Source organism: Dipodomys ordii, unplaced genomic scaffold, assembly GCF_000151885.1.
Source record: "Dipodomys ordii isolate 6190 unplaced genomic scaffold, Dord_2.0 Scaffold243, whole genome shotgun sequence".
Classification (NCBI taxonomy): Eukaryota; Metazoa; Chordata; class Mammalia; order Rodentia; family Heteromyidae; genus Dipodomys; species Dipodomys ordii.
The window spans coordinates 677,010-700,017 of record NW_012267459.1 but is presented as its reverse complement, the minus strand read 5'-3'; the positions used below and the strand labels follow the sequence as shown (position 1 = coordinate 700,017).

The window sequence follows — 23,008 nt, the reverse complement described above, 5'->3', positions numbered from 1 at the left end:
CTTGAGCTTTTTTTTTTTTTGTCGGTTGGTCATGGGGCTTGAACTCTGGACCTGGGCGCTCTCCCTGAGCTCTTCAGCTCAAGGTAAGTGCTCTGCTACTTGAGCTACAGCACCATTTCCAGTTTTCTGGTGGCTTATTGGAGATAAGAGTCTCACAGCCTTGCCTGCCTGGGCTGGCTTTGAACCTCGATCCTCAGATCTCAGCCTCCTAAGTAGCTAGGATAATAGGTGTGAGCCACTATTGCCCTGCAAGCCGATTATTCTTAAATGACACAAGTCTTCCAACTTGATTATATATATATATTTTTTGGGTCCAGTCATGGGGCCTGAACTCTGGGTCTGGGCACTGTCCCTCAGCTCTTCAGCTGAAGGCTAGCGCTCTACCACTTGAGCCACAGCGCCATTTCCGGCTTTTTTTTTTGCTTATGTGGTGCTGAGGAATCGAACCCAGGGCCTCAGGCATGCAAGGCAAGTGCTTTAACCACTGAGCCACCTTCCCAGCCCCTTGATTATATTTTTTAAAAAGCTCCAATTTTCCCCCTTGTACACACACAGAAAAGTCTCTTTAAAAAATCTTTATGACAATAAGATATATCTCATGGATCATTCTAGCTTTCCCCTTTCTTAATATTTGACTACTAGTAGATCAGTTATTGTATGTCATCAAAATTTTCACTTAGCTCTGGGGGTGTAATTCAGGTAGAATTTGGAAAGATGGGAAGAGGCAGCCAGGTAACTAAGTGGAAAGGGCATATTCACTCCTTGGCAGATAGATACAGCTGGATCCAAGGCGCTGGGGAGATTTTTCTGGTGTCCAGAACCACCGTGGGATCAATATGGTGCCAGGATATAGAAGGAGCGGGAGTCCAGGAGATAGGTTTGGTAAATTCCAAGTAGGCTTTACAGGGTCTTTATAGGAATTTGATTTTTTTCTAAGGGAGGCATATTAGTTATTAGCAGGAAATTATGATCTGCTTTGTGTTTTTTTCCCAATTCTCTTTTAATTTTTATTTTTCTAATTTTTATTATTATTAAGTAGTTCATTTCCTATTTACAGCACTTTTACGTGTGTGTGTGTGTGTGTGTGTGTGTGTGTGTGTGTGTGTTGGTACCAGGGCTTGAACTCAGGGCCTCATGCTCTCAGTTTTCTTTGCTCATAGCTGGTGCTCTGCCACTTAAGCCATACTTGCAGCCCAGCTTTTGGCTGGTTAATTGAAGATGGAGATTCAAAGCATGATTCCCCAAGTCTCAGACTCCTATGAAGCTAGGATTATAGGGAGGAATCACCAACACTTCAGAATTGTCTTTTCATTCTTAAGTAGAACTAGAAAAGATACTGCGGTTTATAATTAGAACTCGAGTTTGTTTAGTTTGTTTAGAAAAAGGAAATAGTGGCAGTTGAAGAAACATGTTGACCTTTTCACTGTCAGCTAAGGACTTGAACTACTGAAATTCTTCTGATTAGCTTTTTGGTTTTGTGTGTGTGTGTGTGTGTGTGTGTGTGTGTGTGTGTGTGTGTGTATGTGTTGGTGTGTGTGTGTGTGTGTGTCTGTGTTAGCACCATGTACTGAAGAAAATGGAAAGTAATGATACTTAAAAAAAATATTGTTCTAGCAACCGGAAAAGAATGTCTGTAATTGTCCGGACGCCCATGGGCCAGCTTCGGCTCTACTGCAAAGGGGCAGTAAGTATTATGATTCAATACTCACTTAGAGGCTTAAGCCACTGGGGCCTGGCTGGTAACATACTTTTTATACTGTTGGATATTTAATACCACATTCATCTATTTCCTGTGTTTTGCCATAGGTCTGGATTTTTGGGAAATGGTGGGGAAGGGGGCAGTTCTGGGACTTGAACTCAGGGCCTGGATACTATTCATTTTGCTCAAGGCTAGCATTCTATCTACAACTTGAGCCACGGGGCCACTTCCAGCTTTTTCTGAGTGGTTTATTGGAGATAAGGCTTTCTTGCCTAGGCTGGCATCAAACTGCAATCCTCAGATCTCAGCCTCCTGAGTAGCTAGGATTACAGGTGTGAACCACTAGCAGCCAGCATCATTTAGCTTCTTTGTATAACCTACCAGCAGTGAGTAACCTTGTCATCTGAATCTCACATAGCTGAAACCATTTGCAGCCCAATCAGCAACTATGACATTTTAGCTTAGAGTAGAGCAATTCAACCTTAAAATCTTATCTCTGAAAGTCTGGAATTGTCTTTTCCTTCTGGCTGCTCCAACTCCTCACACTTCTTATGACTAACAAGATTCTCAAGCAGCATTTGGAATTTGGATTTGAATCTTTGTATAAAATGTTAATCATGAGGAGTCTTTTTTTTTAAATAATATAGGATGCAGTGATTTATGAGAGACTTTCAAAAAATTCTGAGTTTGTGGAGGACACATTAAGCCATCTGGAATATTTTGCTACAAATGGTAAGTAAAGATTCTTAGAGTCCTTTTGAAAATATTGTTTTATTTTAAAAAGTGAATTTCTTATTATTAAGTAGCTGTACAAAGGAGTTCCAGTTCCAGAACTCAGGTTATGAGTATAATGCATTTCGGTCAATGTCCCTCCTCCCATGGCTCTGCCCCATCCTTCCCTATCCTGTCCCTACGATCAAGTTCAGTAGTTCAGTTTTTCACATTGTACTTTGGATATTTCATTAGTCTTATCCTTTCATCCCTCCATCCTCTCTACCTCCCTCCTTCCCTCTGTTCCTCCCTTTCCTTCTCTTTCTTTCTCTCCCCACTCTATCCTTCTCTTTTTTCCCTCCCTTCCTTTCTTCTTTCCGCCCTCCACTTCCCTTTAGCTTTCATTTTGTGCCAGCACTGAGGTTGAACTAAGGAACTCTCACTCTTGCTTGACTTTATGTTTTTGCTCAAGGATGGTGTTCTATCACTTGAACCATACCTCCACTTCTAGATTTTTGAATTTCATAGACTTTTCTGCCGGGGCTAGCTTTGAACTGTGATCCTCAGTTATCAGCCTCCTGAGTAGCTAGACTTACAGGTATGAGCCGCTGGCACCTGATTTCATTGGAATCCTAAGATATAGATGTGCTGTACACAGGCTGAAATATGTAGAAACATACAGGAAGAACAGTATTATACAGAGCAACATGCATGTATTCTATAGACAGTTAATTTCTAAGGAATCTCCAAGTATGGATTTTTTCTGAGTCATTGAAGTATAGTACACTTAGTATTTAAAAATTTTTTTCTCACAAAATCTAGTTTAAATTAATATTCTGAGCCGGGCACCGGTGGCTCACACCTGTAATCCTAGCTACTCAAGATGCTGAGATCTGAGGATTGCAGTTCAAAGCCAGCAGGAAAGTCCGTGAGAGTCTTATGAGACTCTTACCTCCAATAAACCACTAGAAAACCGGAAGTGGCACTGTTGCACAAGCGGTAGAGAGCTCACCTTGAGCTGAAGAACGCAAGGACAGTGCCCAAGCCCAGAGTTCAAGCCCCACGACCGACAAAAAAAAATTAATATTCTGTTAATTTAGAAATTATTTGACCATAACAGAAAAACTGCGCATTCATTCATTCATTCAACAAACAATTATTGGGAATCTATTAAGTTCTATATACTGTTGTAAACCTCTAGCCTAGCAGTAAATAAACCTATAAAGCTCAAATCTTGAAGGGATTTATCAACAAGTAGATAATATCAGGTGGTGCTAAGTATTATGATGATAATTAAGAAAATAAAACAGGGTAAGGTATCAGGCAGTGTTTTAGGCAGAGACTTAAAGAAGATAGACCTGTATGGCTCTCCATGCAAGATATAGAGATAGGAGAACCTAGAACTATATGGACAAGCAGGCATAGCACAGGAGGAGTAAGGAAAGGAGCTGGAGCATGATAAGCAGTCCATATCAAGTATATTCAAAATACTTCTAGATTTTCCTGTGGTTGCAGTAGCTCATGCCTATAATCCCAGCTATTCAGTAGCCAGAGACAGGAGGATCATTGTTAGAGGTCAACCTGGGCAAAAGTTAGCAAGACTCTTTTTTTTTTTGTCGGTCGTGGGGCAGACTCTTTTTTTTTGGGGGGGGGTTCCGGTTGTGGGGCCTGAACTCTGGGCCTGGGCACTGTCCCTCAGCTCTTCAGCTCAGGACTAGTGCTCTACCACCTGAGCCACAGCACCACTTCCGGCTTTTTTCTTTCTGTTTATGTGGTGCTGAGGAATCGAACCCAGGGCCTCATGCATGCAAGGCAAGCACTCTACCACTGAGCCACCTTCCCAGCCCTGGGGCAGACTCTTAATTCAAATACTAGGTCTGCTAGAGGCAGAGAAGGATTGAGGTTCAGTCATCCCAGGAAAAGTACAAAACCCTACTGAGAAATAATTAAAAACAGAAAAGGCTGGAGGTGTCACTCAAGTGTAGAGCACCTGCCTAGTGTGCACAAGGCCCTGGTTTTAAAACATTGCTACTATCCATACAGTGGATTCATGTCTATCGTGCTAGCTGCTCAGGAGGCAGAGAAACGGGAACATTGCAGTTTGAGACTAGCCTTAGCAAAAAAGCTTACGAGAAGCTGGGCGCTGGTAGCTCACGACTGTAATCCTAGCTACTTAGAAGGCTGAGATCTGAGGATCGAGGTTCAAAGCCAGCCTGGGCAGGAAAAGTCCAGGAGACTCTTATCTCCAATAAACCACCAGAGGTGGCGCTGTGGCTCAAGTGGTAGAGCACTAGCCTTGAGCTGAAGAGCTGAGGGACAGCGCCCAGGCCCAGAGTTCAAGCCCCATGACCGACCACAAAAAAGCTTATGAGAGCTCATCTTAACCAATAAAAGCTGGACACAGTGGCATATACCTGTCATCACAGCTACTCAGGAAGCTAAAACAGAAGTACTGAATTCCAGACTGGCCTAGGGAATCAGTGGGATTCCCTATTCAAAAAATAAAGTCAAAAGGGCTTAGAGGTATGGTTCAGATGGTAAAACAGCTTCCTAGTAAGTTCAAGACTCTGAATTAAAACTCTAGTATGACAAAACCAAACAAAAAAAAAACAATACTGCCAAAAACAATGCTTTTGGATATTTTTCCCCCTCATGTTCGACTTTTCCCTGGTTGCTAGTCATAGAACTATGCTATGCCATGATCTCGCAGGTCTGAGAACTCTCTGTGTAGCTTATGCTGATTTAACTGAGGAGGAATATGAGCACTGGCTGAAGGAGTATGAGAAAGCTAGCACCAACTTATATGACCGAATTAAAAAACTGGAGGATTGCTACGATATCATTGAAAAGGTAAGTCAATTGAGAGCAACACAGGAAGGAAATCTACTTGTCAGTGATATAAAATCAGTGAAAGTTTGGTGGGTTTCTTCCACCTGTATCAAACTGTGTTTCTGAATCATATCCTGAAACTGCTAAAGTCTTACAACTGTTTTTGTACTTCTTCCAGTCAAAAATTTGTAGTGCTCATTATGGAAAAATAAGCTAGAATAATGCATAATCATCTACAGTGCTGGGGTAATGAGCAGGGTCTGATGTATACACTTCCAGCCTCTGTCTTTATATGTGTGTGTTCTTATTTGTTCTGTATTATTCAGTTACATAAGTTGAAGGCATACATTCTGCATTACAGTTAGCATGTGTTCACCACATGCTTGAAGCATGAATTTTTCACATGACAAATTGGGAGCACTTAACAATAAAACATTGGGAGCACTTTTCACCCATATCTTTGAATAGTCTTATGAGTTCTAATGTAAGTTTGAATGCATTTGTATTGGGTGTTCTGGGTGTTCCTTTTCTCCAGGGCAGTGTTATGAGTTGGAGAGTATCACTATGAGGTCATAGTGAATTTATTTCTGCTAGAGCCTCTGAAATTTCATTGATCTTTAGGCAATCTTTTCCTTAGATTCTTGGCTTAGAGTTCTTCTGTTCCTTTGAGTCAATAAACTCTGCATTTTATTCTTAAAAATGTTTGACCAAAACATAGTTAGCCCTAGGAGGACATCTCTTGTTCAAAATTACTGGGGTATTTTCTGGCCCTCTTCCAAGCTCTTAGGCTAATACCTTTGCTTCTTATTTTCCCCTTAGGGAATCATAAGATTTTAAATTCTTTTCTTGTTGGGGGAATGGTAAGGAAGATAATTTCTGTATTTGAAATCACGAGTCCCATTAAATATACTGTAAGATATCATAACTATATTCACATTTGCATACCCATCAAACAATGAAAATAGAATAGTTTCAACATTTCCTACAAAACCCCATGACCATGATTATTCACACAGTTCTTCCATTTCTCCACTTCTAGCCCTATGCACCTACCCATCTGCTTTCTAACCCTATAGGTTTGCCTCTTTCAGACAACTAGAATTATAAGTAACCCCTCTGTACATCACCTTCATAATAAGATTTTAAAAATTACTGAAAATTATAAGTGGACTTATATGATATGCATTCTTTAGTGACTTGCTTCCTTTTTTGTTCTGATTTTGGAATTGTGAGGTCATGTGGTAACTACATAGAAAACTATTTGTGTAGCTGTCAGATTGTTTTTCAAAGTGACCACACTGTTGTACAGTCTCAGTCCTAGCATATAAAAGTTCTAATTTTTTCCCATCTTCATCAACTCCTGTCACTGTCCTTTATTAATTATAATCATCCTACTGGCTATGAAATTACATCTCACTATGGTTTTAATTTCATTTCTTTAGTGATTAATATTGAGGGTCTTTTCATATGTCTATTGATTATTCATCTGTCTTCCCTGGGTAAATGTGTGTGTGTGTGTGTGTGTGTGTGTGTGTGTGTGTGTGTGTGTGTGTGTGTGTGTGTGTGTGTGTGTGTGTACTGGTCCTGTGGCTTGAACCCACAGCCTGGGTGATATCCCTGAGCTTTTTTGCTCAAGGCTAGCACTCTACCACTTGAGCCGCAGCTCTCCTTCTGGCTTTTTGGTGGCTAATTGGAGAAAAGAATCTCATGGACTTTCCTGCTTGGACTGGCTTTGAACTGCAATCCTCAGATCTCATCCTCCTAAGTAGCTAGGATTACAGCTGTTAGCCATTGGCACCTGGCTTTTGTACTTGATAATTTTCCTTTCTTAAAGTATGTTTTCTCTGAAATAATCTTGCCTTTTATTTGTGTTAAGATGGTACAGTATATCTTTCTCCATCCCTTTACTTTTAATCTATATGTGTCTTTATCTTTACTGTAGGTTTATTGTCAATAAGAATGTCTGCATGCTGGATTGCTCTCACTGTAGTACAAATAAAAAATGAAAAGAATGGAAAAATGTGTGGACATACATAGAAGTTACATAAACAATTAGGCTATATATCTGTGTTTCCTAATTCATTCCATCTTATTTTTGAATCTTTAGTAATACAAAAAATACTCTCTCAAAAAACATCTAGGACTTTATGCTGCTTGGAGCCACAGCCATTGAAGATCGTCTTCAAGCCGGCGTTCCAGAAACCATATCAACTTTACTGAGAGCAAACATAAAAATTTGGGTGTTGACAGGAGATAAACAAGAAACTGCAATTAACATAGGTAACAGGTGTAACAAAAAGGTGTTTGATTTTTTTTTTTTACTGTTTTCTGGCACTTGAACTCAGGGCCTGGGTGCTGTCCCTTAGTTTTGCTACTCAAGGCTGCTATTCTACTACTTGAGCTACAGCTGAAGTAGTGTCTTATTATTTGGTGGTTAATTAGAAATAAAAGTCTCACAGACTTTCTTCTTGAGTTGCCTTCAAACCTCAATCCTTCCCTTCTTGGTCTTTCCAGGAGAGAGACTGGCATGCATGAGCTCCTGGCACTTAGCTCTTTACCTCTTTGAAAGAGCAATGAAGAGGGTGGTGGCTGAAAATCTTGAGCTTTGTAGTTAGAAGGACCAGAGTTTGAGCCTGAATCTTTTGCTGTACTTTTATAAACTGGTGCCTTTGAGGATAAGTTTTTCAACACTACTTTCTTATTACATAAAGATAATCACAGTACATCCATGGGTTACAAGAACTAAATGAAAAGGTACTTGTTCTTTCTAAAGTATTGGGCAGAGTGAAGACATTGTAAACACTATTCACTGCCTGCCTAAATATAATGATGGTTTTGAGCATCATTTGAGTTACCACCAGACAATAATTATATACACAGGGTGGGTCATGGTCAAGGAACACATTTTGACTAGGATTTAGCAGGAATTGATAGGCTAGGATTTGTTTGTGACAGTGGTCACAGATGAAAACAGACTACGTTCAAATGTGCTGCATGTTTTCAGACCAGCATGGAATTCTGTTACCTTCGGAGAGCTTCTGATAACATGCCTCAACAATGAGCTTCTGAACTGGGCACCCGTGGCTCACGCCTGTAATCCTAGCTACTCAGGAGGCTGAGATCTGAGGATCACGGTTCAAAGCCAGCTCAGGCAGGAAAGTACACGAGACTCTTGTCTCCAATAAATCACTAGAAAACTGGAAGTAACACTGTGGCTCAAGCAGTAAAGTGCTTGCCTTGAGCTGAAGAGTGCAGGGACAGCACCCAAGCCCAGAGTTCAAGCCCAACAACCGACAAACAGCAACAACAACAACAACAACAACAATGAGCTTCTGCTCTGTGCCCTAAGTAGCCACATGCCATGACAATTAGTGTATCAATACAGGCAGAGAATCCCTAATCCAAAAAGCTGAAGCTGAAGACAGTCAAAACCCTGAGACTATCATGCCAACATGATAGCACAGGGGGGAAATTCTGCACCTGACCTCAAATGCACTAAAAAATACTACATAAACCTGGTTCCAGTGCCTAAAACCTAAAATCTGAGCCAGCAGAAGGCTCAAATCTGAGAATTTAGGTTCAAAGCCAGCCAAAATGGGAAGGTATATGAAAATCCTATCTTCAATTAACCAGCAAAAAGCTGCAATAGAGAGAGTGGCTCAAGAGGTAGAGCTCCAGCTTTAAGCGAAAAAGCTGAGGGACAGCACCCAGGCCCTGAGACTGAGCCCCAGTACCAGCACACTCACAAAATATACTATATACTATATAAAAATTACCTTTAGCTGGGCACAGGTGGCTCATGCCTATAATTCTAGCTACTCAGGAGGCTGAGATCAGATGATCATGGTTCAAAGCCAGCAGGGCAGAAAAGCCTGTGATACTTTTTTTTTTTTTTGTCAGTTGTGGGGCTTGAACTCTGGGCCTGGGCGCTGTCCCTTAGCTCTTCAGCTCAAGGCTAGTGCTCTACCACTTGGGCCATAGAGCCACTTCCAGTTTTCGGAGTGGTTTATTGGAGATAAGAGTCTCACACAAAGGAGGTGGCGACAATGCTGGATATGAAATGTACTCATTACCTTGCTCATGTAACTGTAACTCCTTTGTACAGTATTTTCACAATAAAAAACTTAATTAAAAAAAAAGAGTCTCACGGACTTTTTCTGCTTTGTTGGCTTTGAACTGCAATACTCAGATCTCAGCCTCCTGAGTAGCTAGGATTACAGGCATGAGCCACTGGTACTCCGTCCCTGAGACTCTCATCTCCAATTAACCACCAGAAAACCAGAAGTGGTGCTATGGCTCAAGTGGTAGAGTGCTTGCCTTGAGCTGAAGTGCTGAGGGACAGTGCCCAGGCCCAAAGTTCAAACCCCATGACCAAAAAAAAAAAATACCTTTTGGTTACAGTCTCTGACTTTGAGAAACCACTGCAACCAAAAAAGCAAAAATGTGCAGACTTTGAAGTACAAATTGAATGTAAAGATCATTTCATTTGAAAGAAAGAAGCTTGCATTAGGAAGTTTTAGATGATCCAATAATGAATGGAAAGGACAAAAATTTCAGCCTATGTTTTCCTTGTACTTGAACAGATGGCAATAAAGTAGGCAAGCAGACATTCTCAATCTGTAGCAATTAGAGGTCACTTTTGTTTCTTTGTGTCTGTACATGTTTGGAAAAGCTAAAAAAAATCATACCATATACATTTCCACTAAGAATGGATTTCCAATTGACTAAGAGACTTATAAACTTATAAGAATATAGTATATTAATATCCAAAAGGAATTCAATTCCAACCTATACAAAACAGATTTATGTGAAGAGTCAAGTCCTTAGAAAAATTATCCCAAGAATAATCCATTATTGATGTGCAAAAGTTTATTTTGCAAACTAATTTATCAGCTGGGTACTTGTGGCTCATGACTATAATCCTAGACATAAAAAATTATAATAAGCCAGGTACCAGTGGCTCACACCTATAATCCTATATACTTAGGAGGCTGATATCTGAGGATTGCTGTTGGAAGCCAGCACGGGCAGGAAAATCCATGTGACTTTTATCTCCAATTAACCACTAGAAAACCAGAAATGGAGCTGTGGCTCAAAGGTGGAGTACTAGCTTTGAGCAAAAAGGTTCAGGGACAGTACCTCGGACCTGAGTTCAACTTCTATGACTGACCAAAAAATAAAATTAAGTAATTTTTTAGGTTATAATAAAATAGCCAGGCACTGGTAGCTAATTCCTGTAATCCTAAATCCTCAGGAGGCTATGATCTGAGGGTTGGGGTTTGAAGCCAGTCTGGGCAGGAAAGTCCATGAGATTCTTATCTCCATTTAGTCACCAGAATCCTGGAAGTAAATCTGTAGTTCAAGTAGGAGAGTACTAGACTTGATTAAAATATTTAGTAATATCACATAGGGCCTGAGTTCAAGACCTAGGATACACACACACACACGCACACATACACACACACACACACATGTTATAATAAAATAGTCTAAAGAGTAAGCTAGTAGACAACTTTGGGATTTAACACAGAGTTGTGTACACATACCATCTCCTTAGGGTGGTCATTAATTCTCAGAGATAAAAATAGAACTTGTAAGAAGGGAGAGACATGCTGTTCTGCCTTGCTCAATATTTGGCAGACTTTGCTCTTAGTATTAAATCATTGCCTGTTATTATTTTGTACAGCAAGGCTCATTCCTTCCCTTACTCAATCTCTCAAATCCTATCCCTTTAGGAACATTTTGGGGGGATAGGGGAGGAGGAAGCAACTGGCTAGTAGGCAACTTCTCAAGGACCTGTTCCATTTGTTTTTAAATCATTTCTTGTATGAAGGTAAGTAATAGTAAGGGCAGTATATCTCAAGGAACAGTTTCATTCTAGTTAGAGATGTGAGCTTGTATTTGAACCTAATAAAGACTCTTCCCTTAACTAATCTTTACTTTCTTCTAAAGCTCTTAAGAGTCTATCTACTCATCATAACAAGGTTGAGATAGCAGTTTGATAGAGTAGAATTTGAGAGATTCAGAGTTGGAATAATTATAAAGCCTGGATTTAAGTACATGTCTAGAAATAATAAAAAAAAAAAAAGTCCACAGACATGGTAAGATCTTGGGTCTGGGAAGGTGGTTCAGTGGTAGAGTGCTTGCCTTGCATGCATGAGGCACTGGGTTCAATTCGTCAGCACCACATAAGCAGAAAAAGCTGGAAGTGGCTCAAGAGATAGAGTGCTAGCCTTGAGCTGAAGAGCTGAGGGACAGTGCCCAGGCCCAGAGTTCAGGCCCATGACCAACAAAAAAAAAAGAGAGAGAGAGAGAGAAAAATGTTAAGATCTTATTATCTTTATTCATTAGGTGTAGTCAACTTCTGTTTGTTTATTTTTTTGTTTTGTTTTGGTGACTCGTGGGGCTTGAACTCTGGGCCTAGGTGCTGTCCCTGAACTCAAGGCAAGCACTCTACCACTTGAGCCACAGCGCTACTTTTGGTTTTCTGGTGCTTAATTGGAGATAAGAGGCTCAGGGACTTTTCTGCCTGTGCTGGCTTTGATTCATGATCCTCAGATCTCAGCCTCCTGAGTAGCTAGAATTACAAGTGTGAACCACCAGCGCCCAGTTCTAATACATTTCTATTTAAGTTGTATGCTAAGATTAAAATGAACATTTTCATTCCTTTTCCTTCTGTTAACACCTTGCTTGGTTTTTTATTATGGGATACTAGACTTTGAAATAGCCACAGGACAGAGAGAGAGAGAGAAGGAAAGAAGGGAGAGAGAGAGAAAGAAGGAGAGAGAGGGAAAGAAGGAGGGAGGGAAGGAATGAAAAAAAAAGCAATATAATAACTCAAGAGGCTGAGATCTGAGGATGGCAGTTCCATGTCATCCTGGCCAGGGAAATCTGAGAGATTCTTATTTTCATCTAACCACCAAAAGTCAGAAGTGGTGCTCTGGCTCAAGTGATAGAGCCTTGAGTTCAAGCCCCAAGACTGAAAAAAAAGAAAAGAAAAAAGAAGAGGTGCTTGTGGAAAACATTGAATGTTCAAATAGGACATCTTTATCATTCTCCTTACAGCCTATTCCTGCAAACTCATATCAGGGAATGTGCCTCGTATCCATATGAATGCAAATTCATTTGAGGTAAGTGATTAAAAAAACAAACTCAATTATTAATAAAAATTAATAATAAATATAATAAAGTAATAATAATAAAATTAAATAAATATTAATAGTTACTGGCAGGGGTATCTCAACTCCTTAAAAATTTATGTAAGATTACTTTGAACTCAGACTCTAATCCATTGGAAAGTCTTGCTTTTCCCCCATTTTTTTTTGCCTCCACATCTCTAAATTCTGTCAGGTTGCTGCTGCTTTCTGCCTCTGGTGAGTTCTCATGCTCCAACTGGTTGAGACTTTTCCTTTGTCACCACCCGGATGCTATACCAAATCTAGGACTCAGATCCTTATTTTTCTTTAAGGATATCTGTAACTGAAGCAACTCAGAAGGTGAAGATAAGGAGGATGGCAGATCTAGATCAGCTAAATATGAGTGAGATCATTTCAACTTACAAGTCAGACACAGTGTTATGCACCTATAATCCTAGCTACTGGGAGGCATAAGTAGGAGGATTGCAGTCTCAGCCTGGCTGGAGAAGAAAACACAAGAACCCTATCTGTGCCATATTTCAATCTAATTCTTCTTCTTTTGTATTTTTTATTTTTTTGATCTGAGACTGGGACTCAAGCTCAGTAACCTGATGCTTTTGCTCTTTGGCTAGCACTCTACCAACTGAGCCAGACCTCCATCTCAACCTAATTCTTATGCTTGCTTAGTCTCTCAGATGTTGATTTTTCTTGTGTTTTAAAATTACTTGTGAGAAGGCAAAACACAGCTCTTGCTCTACGGAGCCCAGTATATGAGTGACCATAGCTCTAGAACATGGATTCAGATTATTCTGGATGAGATTACATGTAGTCACAGAACAGAAGAAAGTCTCTGGTCAATGCATTTGGCTAATACATTAGTAGGGGCATCATGTAATTGAGTTACAGACGAGTAAGGAAATCTCTTACACAGATTTAAAATGTTAACATTCTAGCATTATAGAGTCAGTTTGTTAAAGTTTAAAAATACATTCTAAAAGGTTTTTTTTTTTTTGGTCGGTCGTGGGGCTTGAACTCTGAGCTTGGGCGCTATCCCTCAGCTCTTCAGCTCAAGGTGAAGTTTTACCTAATAGTCACAAAGATGTTCAATGTGACACAGAGGCTGGTAATAAATAGTCCAACAGAACCTGTGCAACATTCATCTCTGCATAATCCTGAGGTTCTAGTCAGTCTATCTGCAGTATTTTCAACACTAATGTGGCATTTTCAGAGAAATGCCCCTTGCTGACTACCCCTCCCATTTTGTATATGAAGAAACCAAATGTATTATATTCCCCTTTACTACGAAGGCTCATCCCTAGGGTCTGGTTAAGATGGGGATGAGTGGCTGAGAACGTCTTGGAGAGTGGGAAATAGTTTTAAAAGCCATTAAGGAAGAAGTCCCTAGGTGACTCCTGTGTTATCAGCCATTACAATCCACGTTCTGAATTTTCCTCTCTTCTACCCTTTCTCCCGTACAATTGCATGTGATGTGTGATGGCTATAACTAAAGGATAAAATATTCAAGAACACAGAATAGAGTGAGATAAAATGCTAAGGGAAGCAGTGCCCATATCTTAAGTTGAGTGATGTCTGTCTTTGCTATATAAGTCAGTGTGACCGACATCTTTTTAGATATCTACTCTATATTCTGTTTCCATCTACTAATTATTTTTCAAAAATCCCCTGACCTTTCTGGTTTGCTATAACACACTTCTGTATTTCCCTAATAATGTGAATTTGTTCTCAGGAACACAGCATTATTGATTGAGAGAGCATGTAATTCATCTGAGTAAAATGGATTTTAATATATGCACAGATATGTGTGAAAAACCCTGCAATAAAATTTTGATTGTTTTGTTAACTCTGAAAAAGATTCTTATGCTTCTCCCCATTTTTTGGTCCTAGGCAAGCATTACTCTTCTGTCTGTGTGGATTATTTCTGTCTCTGTTTGGTACTGAATTTTCATATAATCATAAAATGTGATCATCCATACATCAGTTTCTTTCATCTCTCATCAATTTCTTCTAGATTCTAAATCACTTTGTGTGTGTGTGTGTGTGTGTGTGTGTGTGTGTGTGTGTGTGTGTGTGCTGCTCTCAAACTTAGAGCCTTGAACTCTAGCTTAGCTATTTTGCTCAAGTCTGGAACACTCTAATTTTCACTCAAGGCTGGTGCTCTTCCACTTGAGTCAACCTTCCACTTCTGGCTTTTTGCTGGTTAATTGTAAGTAAAAGTTGTACAGACTTTTCTGCACAGTTTTGTTTCAAACAACCATCCTTAGATATCAGCTTCAGGAATAGCTAGGATTACAGACATGAGGCACTAGCACAGGGCTTTTTAAATCACTTCTTTTCCAATAAAATGGCTGAAATTAGAATGTTGGTAGGCATCTTCTAACTAGACAGTCTAGTGGTTGAATTTGTCACTCCTTGTGATATCATATGCAATTCTCTAATCTGACTTTGTGATAGAGCTAGATTCCATATCTGAATTTTGATCCACTTCCCATCCATTGTTTTTGTTGGAGCATGAAGTCTATACCGGTAGTGAGGTTATGAACTAGCTGGAACTTCTTGTTTGTAAACTGTGGCAATTAGCATGATTTTATCAAAACACATGCCATTGGCATACTTGAAAGAACAGGATAGGTTATGGCTAGGCTGCTTAGTGTCAGGATAAACCACTCCTTCTCCTGCTACTGCTACTCCTCTACGCCCCTCACCTAGGCATTGCCTGCCTGGAAATGAAATGTCAGGCCTGATCCATTACCATCTATATCTATAACCAGGACCAATCGGCAATGACAAAGCCATTCAAATCAATACTGTGGAGTGGAGGGAGACACTTCAAGCGATCTTTTATTTACTTTTTGACACCAGTTTAGTGATTTTTGTTTTGGTACCAAGAATTGAGTGAAGGCCTTTGCATTTGCCTAAGCATACATTGTACAACTGAGCTATATCTTCTGCCCCATTGGTGATTTTTTTTTAATGCTAGCATTAGTTTTTGAATTCAGGCCCTAGAGCTCTCATTTGGCTTTTTCTCTCAAGGCTGGCACTCTACCACTTCAGCCACATCTCCATTTCTGGATTTTGATGGTTAATTGAAGTGAAGAGTGTCATGAACTTTCCCGCCTGGGCTGGCTCAGGTCTCAGATCTCACCTCCCCTGAGTATGTAAGATGATAAGTATGAGCCAGCAGTGCCTAGCTCCCTATCAGTAAGGTTTATAAAAGAAGAATGAAGCCAAAGCATACCTCAGCCCACTAGCTTTATTCAGGTGTCTATTCATTTATATTTAAAATGAGCAACATAAAGTTACTTCTTTTCCTCCTCTGTTTTAGGCAACAAAACAAATGATTGATGAGAATTGTCAAGAGTTTGGCTGTATGTTAGGCAAAGAGAATGGCGTGGCCCTAATCATTGATGGTGAAACATTGAAACATGCCCTCAATTTTGACATTCAGAGGAAGTTCCTAACTTTGGCTCTCTCCTGTAGAACAGTATTATGCTGTAGGTAAGAAGACATTTGCTGCCCCTGCTACTGTGTACACATTACTCTTTACAGAAAAAAATATATAAACAGAAATGGAAGTTTTGTTGAGGAAAAGTTGCTACTTGGAAAATTTCTATGCTCAAACTAAAATGCAAAAGTCTGTATTTTATTCTATTTGTCAGGATTAAGATCTACTAAAGATTGGGCTGGGAAGGTGGCTTAGTGGTGGAGTGCTTACCTACCATGCACAAAGCCCTGGGTTCCATTCCTCAGTATCATATAAACAGAAAAAGCTAGAAGTGGCGCTGTGGCTCAAGCAGTAGAGTGCTAGCCTTGAGCAAAAGAAGCTCAGGGACAGTGCCTAGGCCCTGAATTCAAGCTCCAGGACTGGAAAAAAAAAGATTTACTAAAGATTAAATTTAGATTACTAAAAATTAAAGATTTACTAAAGCAAGTTATAAATTTTCAGTGGTAAAAGTGCTTCTTGATGTATGGCAAGTCAAAAGAAATGTCTAGTTAAAACAAAGGTCTGAGCCGGGCATGGGTCGTTCATGCCTATAATCCTACCTACTCAGGAGGCTGAGATCTGAGGATCTTAGTTCAAACCCAGCCCAAGCAGGAAACTCTGTGAGACTTTTATCTCCAATAAACCACTGGAAAGCCAGAAGTGGTGCTGTGGCTCAAGTGGTAGAGTGCAGGAACAGCGCCCAAGCCCAGAGTTTAAGCCCCACAACCGACAAAAAAAAAAATCTTAAGTTTATGTCCAATGAGGGGCAAATCTGGGAAAGTCCACTGAAGTCTAGGGGAAAATTGATGTTGTATTAAAACAAAATTGGTTTTCAGAAGAGCCGAAGCAGCTAACAGGTGCTGGTGGGTCACACCCATAATCCTTGTTTAGATCTCAGGAATTGGTTCAGAGCCAGCCAGGGCAGGAAAGTCAATGAGATTCTTATCTCCAATTAACTGATTGAAAACCAGAAGTGGAGTTGTGGCTCAAAGTGGTAGAGAGCTGGCTTTGAGCAAATCATGGACCATGTCAAGGCAGGCCCTGTGTTCAAGCCCCATGACTGGTCTTTTGTAGCTTTTTTTTTTTCCAGGGCTGAGGACCAAACCCAGGGCCTTGCGCGCTGGGCAGGCGCCCTTCTGCTGGGCTAAACACCCAGCCACTCAAGCCCCATGACTGGCAAAAAACAAAACAAAGCCAAAGCATCTGTAACTAAATTGACTAGAACTGACAAGATAATGGAACCATTTACAAGAGTTGTTCCTTGTTTGTCAATGAAAATAGTGGTGAACCAATTATTAAAATATTGGTGAAAGGGCCAGGAAGGTGGCTCAGTGATAAAGTACTTGCCTCAGATGCATGCAGCTCTGGGTTTGATACCTCAGCTCCATAAAAACAGAAAAAGCAGGAAGTGGTGCTGTGGCTCAAGTGGTAGAGCACTAGCCTTGAGCTGAAGAGCTGAGAACAGCACCCAGACCCCATGACTAACAAAAAAAAAAAAAAATATTGACGATAGGCCAGGTGCCAGTGGCTCATGGCTGTAATCCTAGCTACTCAGGAGGATCGCAGTTCAAAGCCAGCCTGGGCAAGAAAGTCTGTGAGACCATTATCTCCAATAAACCACTCAGGAAACCGGAAGTGGCACTGTGGCTGCAGAGGTAGAGCGCTAGCCTTGAGCTGAAGAGCTGAGGGACAGCACCCAGGCACAGAGTTCAGGCCCCATGACTGACAAAAATAAAAATAAAATATTAGTGAATTGAACTTCCAGATATGATTATTTTATTTAGCTCAAAGATCACCCAAAGTTCCAGATCCCTGGCCTGGCCTGTCTCAGACTATGATCTTCCTACTTTTCTACCTTCTGCATAGCTGGGATTATAGTCATGTACCACCACACCAAGTCCAAAAGTTATAGTTCACTTTAATCAAGGAACTCTCTGGGGGTTATTTAATACTTTAAGTTAGTGCCTATTAATTGTACAGTAGCTTAATTGTGATGTTTGTAAACACATTAAATGTATTTGATAAAATTCATTACTTCTAAATTATTCTTTCTTTCTTAAGAATAATTTTTCTTTTCTTAAAAAATAATTGTATCATTAAGGTGATGTACAAAAGGGTTACAATTACATAAGAAAGGTAATGAGTACATTTATTTTCAAATAGTGTTACTTTCTCCCTTATTTTCTCCAGTTTTCCCTCCCCCTACTCCCATCCCCCTGCAAATTGTAAAGTTCATTTCAAACACAGTATATTATTCTTTCCTATCCCCACCTTTTTATACAATTTTCAATTTGTTATTATTCTATTAAAATAGTCACATAAAGCACTTCAATCACACCCACCTATCTTTTTTAAAAAAACTCCCACCTCATGCTCCAAAAGAGTCTTCTCTTTGCAACTTACACTCCAAAAGAGGCTCTGATGATCTCCAGGATATCATTGGTATTTATTGTGATATACCCATACTTATGTCTCATGTTATAACTTATGGATTTGGTCTTTTAATGGAGTCTTGGAGGTTTTATATGTTTTGATGGTTTTTTCTTATATTTTTTATCTTTATTTCAGTGTTCTAATTCATCTACTTGGTCTTCAAACTCTGATATTTTATCCTCAATCTGACTCAGTTTTGTGTATGTGTGTGTGTGTGTGTGTGTTTGTGTGTGTGTGTGTGAAGCTTTCAACAAGTTTTTACTTGAATTATTGTGTTTTTTTCATTTCCAGGATCTAAATTTTTTTAGAATTTCTATAGTTTTATTGAATTCTTCCATATTGTGCTTTGTCTTAGTTCACTTAGCTGCTTCTTTGTATTCTCTTTTAATTCTTTCAGTTGCTTACTTAAATTCTCTTTTAATTCATTCAGGTATATATGGCTATCCTCTAATTTCATTAATCATTCTTTTAAATTCCTTATCTGAGATTTCATCCACTTAATTATCTTTAGTGACTATTACTGTAGAGTTAGTTGTTGACTTTGGAGGATTTTTGCTTTCTCATTACTTATTTTCCACTGTAATTTGCACATCTGCTAAGTTATATTATGTTATTTCACTGCTACTTAGAGGAAAGGAAGCCAACAGCAATAACAAAAACCATTATTGTAACACAATTATTATCACCAACCACTCCCAAAATAAAGTTATAAAAGCACGGAACTAGAATGTTTATAGGATAATGTAGGAGTTAATTTCAGTGTAGGGAAGGCTTGCTTTTTTTTTTGTCAGTCGTGGGTCTTGAATTCTGGGCCTAGGCTCTGTCCCTCAGCTCTTCAACTTAAGGCTAGTACTCTACCACTTGAGCCACAGTGCCACTTGAGGTTTTCTGGTGGTTAATTGGAGATAAGAATCTCACGGACTTTCTTGCCCAGGTTGGTTTTGAACTGTGATCCTCAGATCTCAGCCTCCTGAGTAGCTAGGATTACAGGTGTAAGCCACTGGTGCCCAGCTAAAGCTTGCATTTTTAATCCCAGAACCCTTGGAAGTGAGAATTGGAAGATCATGGTTCAAACCTAGTCCAAGCAGAAAATTTCACAAGACCTCTTCTTAACCCATGGCTGTGCATAGTGGTTTATAGTTGTAATACCACATGGGAAGCCAAGATTGGGAGGATTCTGGGCCATCCTAGGAAGAAAAATTCATGATGCCTCATCTCACCAGGAGGAAGCTGGTCATGGTGGCACATGCTTATTATTTTAGCAACTGTGGGAAGTCTAAAATAGTAAGCCAGAGTGCAGGTGATCACTGGTATATAAAGTGAGATTCTGTCTTCAAAAGTAAAAAGGAAAGCCAGGTGCTGGGCTCATACCTCTAATCCTAGCTCTCAGGTGGCTGAGATCTGAGGATTGAAGTTCAAAGCAAGCCCAGGCAGGTAAGTCTGTAGGACTCTTCTTTTTTTCATTTTCTCAGTCCTGGGCCTTGAACCCTGGACCTGGACGCTGGCTCTAAATTCCTTTTGCTCAAGGCTAGTACTTGAGCTACAGCACCACTTCTGGCTTTTTCTGTGATTAACTGAAGAGTCTCATGGACTTTCTTGCTAGGACTGGCTTGAATCACAATCCTCAGATATCAGTCTCCTAAGTAGCTAGGATTACAAGCATGAGCCACCCTCACCAGCTCATAAGATTCTTATTTCCAATTAATCACCAAAAGATTCAAGCCTCAAGACCGGCATCAATAAAAAAGGGGTGGGGGGGGCCTGGGAGATGTGATTTAGTGGTACAGTGCTTGCCTAGCATGCATGAGGTCCTGGGTTTGATTCCTTAGTACCACATGAACACAAAAATAATAAAAATAAAATAAAATGCCCCTCAGACTAACTGAGATGACTCTCAAAGATTCTTGTTTTGACTTGAAGAGTTTCCACCCAATACCTTATTCATATCATTTTCAAGCTGCTTCTGAAGCCAGAGTTTTAGACTAGAAACTGAAAAGTCGAGGAGTCCACAGGTCAGGTCCAGCCATTTGCCCTCATACACCAAAATTGAGGCAAGATGACGTGCAGAGAAAGAAGGCTTGTTACATGGCTTATGCAGCCACAGTCATGCTTGGGAAGATGGCATTTCAGTACATCTTCAGCCATCCAAAGAACACATACATGAGTTATAGGTTTAAGTAGACAAGGAATTAAGAGTAGGAGGGAAAGTACAAATAGTTAAAATGTCTCAGTCACAGGTATGTTCTATGTGGTCTGACAGTTCATTGTCTCAGAATTGACCAAGTGATGTCTTGTTATAAGAGTCATTGCTTCCTGGCATCATGACCATTCTTTTCCATTCCGTCCTGGCTTCCAAGATGGCGGCAGAGTAACTCTAGGAGAGGATGAGTCAGGACAGGACAGCTAAAATTGTAAGGGATTGTAACTCCTAACCTTTATCTTGCTTTTAGTTTATGAGCCTCACTACAGAGTCAGTATTTTTCAGAGAAAACGTCTTTTTAAATGCTTTACAGTTCCAGGTCCCCTGGAGGATCATAGTGGCTTTGCCATAGCAGTTTCTCCCTACCTAGTGGCTTTGATTTTCAGCTTCAAAACCTTGCTGAGAAGCTGTTTTCTGTTTGTTTTGCTTCCAAGTTGCGGAAATGCTGGAGAGTATCAATGGCTTCTCTCCAGCATCTTGGCTACTTCTCTAATTTAAATTTCATTCTTAGGAGCTGTTTTGACAGGAAGTATTAAGTTGCCTGCTAGAAAATAGAATCTTTTGTATAGCCCGATAAGGGAGTTTTGAAGGAGTTTTTGATACCAAAATTATTGAGTAGGTGAAATGATAAATAAGAGGAAAAAGTTTTGCTTTTCATCCTTTTTTCCTTCCTTCCTTCCTTCCTTCCTTCCCTGGAACTAGGATTTCAGCTCATGTCCTTATCCTTTCAATTGGCTTTTTCACTCACAGCTGGTGCTATGCCACTTGAGCCACACCTCCACTTCTAGCTGATTTTTGGTGAAATGGACATAAAAGTCTTGAGGTTTCATCTGCCTGGGCTTCCTTCCATCTGTAGTTGTGAGATCTCAGCCATCTGAGTAGGAAGGACTATAAGCATGAGCCACAGCACCTGGACATCCTTGATATTTCGTAAATATTTCAGGGGCAGACAAGGTTTGCTAGCCTGAAACTGTTTAATATTATGAAATTTGTTTTTGTAGCATATCTGAAGGGATAAAGGAGCAATAATAGATGTTAATCTTCATTGGACACATAGCATGAGACATTTGTTACGTTATGTTGCTTAGCTTTTGTTGTTAGTCACCATAGCATTACTTGGACTCTCTTTGCTGATACTCATGTTTTTTAATTTCCCAGAATGATTAAAATTCAGAGGAATATAGTTTAATTTTCAAAGGATACATCACATATCACATTTTGGGTGAAAAAATATATATATGTGCTAGTACTGGGATTTGAACTCATGGCCTGGACATTGTCACTCAGCTTTTTTTGCTCAAGGTTAGCATACTACCACTTGAGGCACAGCTCCTATACTCATGACTTTTCTGGTGGTTAATTGCAGATAAGAGTCTCACAGTCTGTCTGGGCTGGTTTTGAACCATGATCCTCAGATCTCAGCCTCCTGAGTAACTAGAATTATAGATGTGATCCACCAGTGCTCAGTTTGGGAGAATATTTTCAGATAGCATCAGAATCAAGAAACCTTTTTTTTTCTTCACCTGTAAAAAGATAATGTAAATTAATATAGTAGATTAGCTTTAGACAGTAGGGATTTGTAGGAAAAACAATAACTTAAAGAACTGATCTACATTTATGCTTAGCAACAGATACATATTTCTGTTGATATATTGAACCGGTTAATGTATAATTTGTCTTTGTTTCATTTCTGAGAGATGATGGGGAACAATTTTGCACTTGCAAAAGGTTTAACTAAAGAATTGGGAATTCAGAATAGTGGTATAATCCTGTAATCTCAGCACTGAGGAAGCTAAGAAAGAAAGATGGTAAATTAAAAGTCAGGTAGACTATATAGTGAATTTAAGACCAGCTTGGACTCCATGGCAAGTTTGAAGCTAGCCTGGCCTACAGTATGAGATCTTGCCTCCAAAAAATAAAGTAAGAAGAAAAATTAATTAAGAAATTAACCAATAACAGCCATTTTAATACATTTAATACGTACAGATTACTGTTCTTTTTTGTAAAGATTGTGAAGTAAATCGAATCCAAATATGACAATCAAAGTGGTTGTTCCTGTCTTCTTTTTCAGGATGACCCCCCTCCAGAAGGCTGAAATCGTGGGCATGGTTAAGAAGCACGTACAGGCTATCACGCTTGCTGTGGGGGATGGCGCCAATGACGTCAGTATGATCCAGACGGCTCATGTGGGTGTGGGAATCAGTGGAAATGAGGGCATGCAGGCCACCAACAACTCAGATTACTCCATCGCACAGGTCAGTTTCAGAAGATACCTGCTAGGCCTGGAAGGTATTAAAGATCTTTGGTCCACTCCACTTCTCTAAGCTGACGGCTAAGTGAACCACCCTGTACAATTAGGATTCTTTAGGTATTTTTTTTCTTTATACACTTTGGATCAATAGAGAATTACTTTGATCAGCCAGGGAGGTGGCCAAACTGCAAAATCTTCTTTCTCCCTAATCTGTACTATGTTTCACAATGTGCTCTCTCTTGATAAA

The 23,008-nt window shown here is 39.8% G+C and overlaps 1 protein-coding gene across 1 annotated transcript in view; it reads left to right on the top strand.

Moving 5' to 3' along the window:
* LOC106000805 (phospholipid-transporting ATPase IB-like) overlaps positions 1-23,008 on the top strand; it is a 114,237-nt gene that overhangs the window by 42,373 nt on the left and 48,856 nt on the right. Inside the window, 7 exon segments of the mRNA XM_013036042.1 lie at positions 1,615-1,684; positions 2,347-2,431; positions 5,121-5,260; positions 7,381-7,519; positions 12,305-12,369; positions 15,719-15,891; positions 22,582-22,765. Coding sequence (XP_012891496.1) covers positions 1,615-1,684; positions 2,347-2,431; positions 5,121-5,260; positions 7,381-7,519; positions 12,305-12,369; positions 15,719-15,891; positions 22,582-22,765 — 856 coding nt within the window.